The 4,512-nt window shown below is 38.4% G+C and overlaps 1 protein-coding gene across 2 annotated transcripts in view; it reads left to right on the forward strand.

Annotated features, from left to right (window-relative positions):
* Window positions 1-962: 962 nt before the first annotated feature.
* Window positions 963-4,512, forward strand: part of LOC106608509 (RNA binding protein, mRNA processing factor) — a 58,150-nt gene continuing 54,600 nt past the window's right edge. Inside the window, exon 1 of one of the 2 annotated variants that reach the window (XM_045721467.1) lies at window positions 963-1,388. In XM_045721467.1, coding sequence (XP_045577423.1) covers window positions 1,329-1,388 — 60 coding nt within the window. In that variant the 5' untranslated portion in view covers window positions 963-1,328. The remainder of the gene's footprint in view (window positions 1,389-4,512) is intronic. The other variant, XM_014206455.2, reaches the window with a different exon arrangement.

Here is a 4,512-nt window from a genome sequence, read left to right on the forward strand (position 1 = left end):
ATTCAGTTTGGCCTCACGGTGGCACTGTTGGACAGGAAAAAAAACATTCACGCAAGCTCATTGGCTTATTATTGTATGAACTAGAGTATTGAGTTCTGATATTTGGCAAGTGTGGTAAGGAGTACAGAAGTAGATCATTCGATGATGATGTGTCCGATTTGTTCTGATGGTGGCACAGTGGGCCTACAGCTTGAACCCCGGCATTGCTGCTTCCAGCTTTAATTATTATACCTTTTTCCATTTGTTTTGGTGTCTTACTGTCTTTGGACTATTGTTCAACCCCTAGTACTCGTGTGTGTGTGTGTGTGTGTGTGTGTGTGTGTGTGTGTGTGTTTCTGTGAGTGCTTATGTGTGTGCTTATGTGTGTGTATGAGAGTTTGTTCTCGTGTGTGCATTTCTCCAAGTTTGCAAAACACAGCTAGTTAAATATGTGAATCTCGAGTTCCTACGTGTATAATTGACAGAAGTCTATGATGGTGTGCAATTTGAGTGGGTTAATGTTTAATCCTATGTCTATACATGTTAGAATATATGAGCTTGAAGCAGTCCACAACGTGAACTAACAATACTCACTGCATACTGAATAAAAGTATGATATACAATAGCATGTAACAGGCCAAAGCAAATGTCAGTTAGGCTACCTTTACTGATAGGCTTCTGTGCAATACAGTATAATGAAATACCGTCGTGAACGTGTTATTGTTGTGTTTTTGTTAAAAGCACGTGAATAGCTTAGCTGTCTCCTCGATTCGAAAAACATATTGGGCCACCTGAAACGCACGTGAGAATATAAAACGTTCAATAAACGTGTGGATTGCTCTGGAGGCTCAAATAAGTGCTCCTTTGTTGCCTTCCTAGTATGACACCTTATAAAACATTCATAAACTCGGAGAAACGGCGCATCACACGCCCCATCCCAGCCCCCCCTCCCTCTTTGAAGAGATGGGAGAACTTTCCTCGTCAAAAAGGTCTGCCTTGCCGTAGTGCAGTTAAATGAATAGTTATTTTCATCTCACTCCTCGAGGCGCGCAGTGGTTCTGGAAAGATTTCCTAGGAATATTTTGCATTCTAATGAGGAATATGTCTTTGTGTTAACGGGTTATCTACAACTATATCCAGAACCATTTCAATATTTATCAGTTTATCTGTCAGTTGACTTTTAACATTGACTTGTTTTTATTAATGCCGGGAAACTAGGAAAAAGCTAGAGGTACAATAGCTTTACACAGGACAGCGATCCGACACACGGCTTGTTCTTCTGTTTTCTCCGGAGAAGGATAGAACCAAACACAAGGCGGTCCAAGATAAAGAGATATAACTGTCTCAGAATGAATAACAATACTGAGAAAGAGAACGAATCGAATGAATTCACCAGTCATGAAGAGGAGGTATGTCACGTTGTCTGACTAGCGGATTTAAAACATATATATATATATAGTTATTCGATACATAAGAACATTCAAATAGTTGATTCACATGTGACGCATGTGTAAACCTATTCGTTAATAATGTTTCAGTTGTGCTTATTCTCAATGACAGAAGACAATGAGATATTAATACTGGTGATGACTCATCTGTTTAACTTTGCTGAATTAGTTTTGAAGATAAAAAAAAAAGTCCAACATCATGTTGTTGATGAATATGTGAGATAGATTGAGTAATGTAGGATTTACTTGATAGGGACAATCTGTGTAGGAGTAGGCATGTTCATTCTAAGTAAGCGTATTGGCTGTCAACTGATCTTCAGATCATCGTCTAACACTGCTGTTGCAACATGCAGGCAATATGCCTTCATACCGCATTAGCACAGAAAAGTACCCAGAACTATGTTTCAGTAAAAAAAAAAAAGAAGAAGATATATCTCTGAATGCCATTGTCTCTGGTATCCATAATCTAAACACGTGAATATGGGTTGGTAAAGTTATATCTCACTAACTTGACAGTTGTTTTCTTCCCTCTTAAAATAATATGAGCTCCGTTTAGCAATATTGTATCAAATGTCCTAATATCTCTTGCTATGTAAATGTGTTTGTAGCGGTATCATTTTCATGGAGTCATTTATTTTGGCAGTGAAATGACGGCTTTCTAGATGACAGATGTGTTATTGCGATATGCCGCAGTCTACCCAGCCAAGTGATGTAAGAAACATATATCAGATTAAATGAGTTATTTATCTTGAAAGAATTTCATTACGGCCTATATTAGTCACATATGTCTGAATAGGCAAACAGTCCAACTTGATGCGACTTTATATTTGGACCTTGTATTTAGACTACTATGGGTGCAATCCAGTTCGCATCACACAGATGTGGTAGGAGGAAGACATAGAGGAAAGTATTATGTTCCTTGTGTCTCTCTCTTTGGTTTACTGCAATGTTCCAATAAAGTTTTCCAATAAAGTCCTGAAGGTAAGTGTTCGACAATAAACGTAACAGTTTAGTTCATGTCAATTTGAGCAAATGTTACGAGTGACTACTTTGAATACTTATTTTCACATCAATGATTACAACAGCGCCCAAGGCCTAAAAGCACTCAAATTAACCCATCATCAAGTATTTTAACTTAGCATCTTCTATTTTTTTTGGGGGGGGGGGTTGTGGAAACCAATTCATGTCGTTGCTCTCATGAAAGTTCTAACAAAAAGTAAGATAGTGGATCACTGCTCCAGCTGTGGCCTCCTACTTGACTTGTACAATATAAAGCAAAGCTTGGAGAGAGAGTTTATACAGACTACATTAAAGAGCACAGGAGAGTTTAATGGGCTTGGCCATGGAAATGTTTGGAAGCTCTCCAGACCACCCAAAGCCTAATATTGACTTATGTATATTAACTTCTAGTTAGACAGTGACACTTCCTATTTTGTGAGATGATGTATGTCCTAATATTTGTAAAGGGTTGTTACTCATTTGAAGAACACACTGTACAATCCAGCACACATGCAAGCGTGCACACGCTCACACGCAGATAATAGGACTGAGTGATTTGCTTTTTAAAGTCGTTTCTGTTTCAGTTAGATTATTACAAAATAATCACGTTTTTTCGATTTTGGTTTAGATCATTTAAAAAAAAATGTTGTAACAACACAGAATAAAACAATGAATACAAGTCCCATGTTGGTAGTAACTGTCCATTACTGCTGATCACTTATTAACCATCATTCACATTAATTTACTTTAACAAAATATTTCAGTTGTTGTGTTTATTACATTTGTTTTATTTGATGACTTTATTATTTCATTCGGGGCTCCTGAGTGGCACAGCGGTCTAAGGTACTGCATCTCAGAAGTGTCATTACAGTCCTTGGTTCGAATCCAGGCTGTATCACACCCGGTCGTGATTGGGAGTCCCACAGGGCGGCGCACAGCGTCGTCCGGGTTTGGCCGGGGTAGGCCTTCATTGTAAATGAGAATTTGATCTTAACTGACTTGCCTTGTTAAGTAAAGGTTCAAATTAAAAAGTAATCTCATCTCTACAGAGCTGAAGTCTGACAAGATCACTATTTTTGTAGTTCTTTAAATGTTACCTTTATTTAACTAGACAAGTCAGTTAAGAACAAATTCTTATTTTCAATGACAGCCTACTGGGGAACAGTGGGTTAACTGCCTTGTTCAGGGGCAGAACGACAGATTTGTACCTAGTCAGCTCAGGGATTTGAACTTGCAACCTTTCGGTTATTGGCCCAACGCTCTAACCACAAGGCTACCCTGCCGCCCCAAATAAGGCGTACTTGTATGACTGCTGAATACCAACTGTAAATCATTTAGATCCTGCATTTTCATGAAGCAGGCATAAAAGAAACACAGACGGACAAGAAGGCATGCAATGGATTATGGTCATTATAGTTAATTACCACGTTTTCTGTGCTGAACAATGTAGAGTATTGGCCTGTTGAAAACTACAACTCCCTACTACATCGCACAGTTCGGGCTTGATTTGATTTAGCTCTGGAGACACTGCGCAATGTGTGCATTGACATCACATAATTTTTTTTAACGAAATGGAATATAAATAATTGACCGGTCAATTCCCGGTTTAAAAAAATGAAAAATAATTGACATTTCGGTTAAATCGCTCAGCACTAACAGATACCCACATACAGCCACACACTCAAACACAGATACACTAATAGAGACACACACACACACACACACACACACACACACACACACACACAGACTTTGCTTTGAGCTGAAAAACGTTAGAATAATTTCAAAGAAATATACTCTCTAGTATGACTGCCAGCTTTTCCTGCTTGTTCACTAACCTCTAAATAAGTACCCACTGGGCACAGATTAAAATCTATTCCACGTTGTTTCCACGTCATTTCAATGAAACAACGTTGATTCAACCAGTGTGTACCCAGTGAATATGTACCACGGCTTGCAAAGTCGGTATGTGTAGGTATGAGTTCTATTATTCCTAGACTGACACATTACATTTGGAAGTTGCTCAAACACTGATCATCATGAGAGTTCAGTTTCACATTATGAAATTATATCTGCGATGTTCTTA

The sequence above is a fragment of the Salmo salar genome, chromosome ssa07, assembly GCF_905237065.1.
Source record: "Salmo salar chromosome ssa07, Ssal_v3.1, whole genome shotgun sequence".
Classification (NCBI taxonomy): Eukaryota; Metazoa; Chordata; class Actinopteri; order Salmoniformes; family Salmonidae; genus Salmo; species Salmo salar.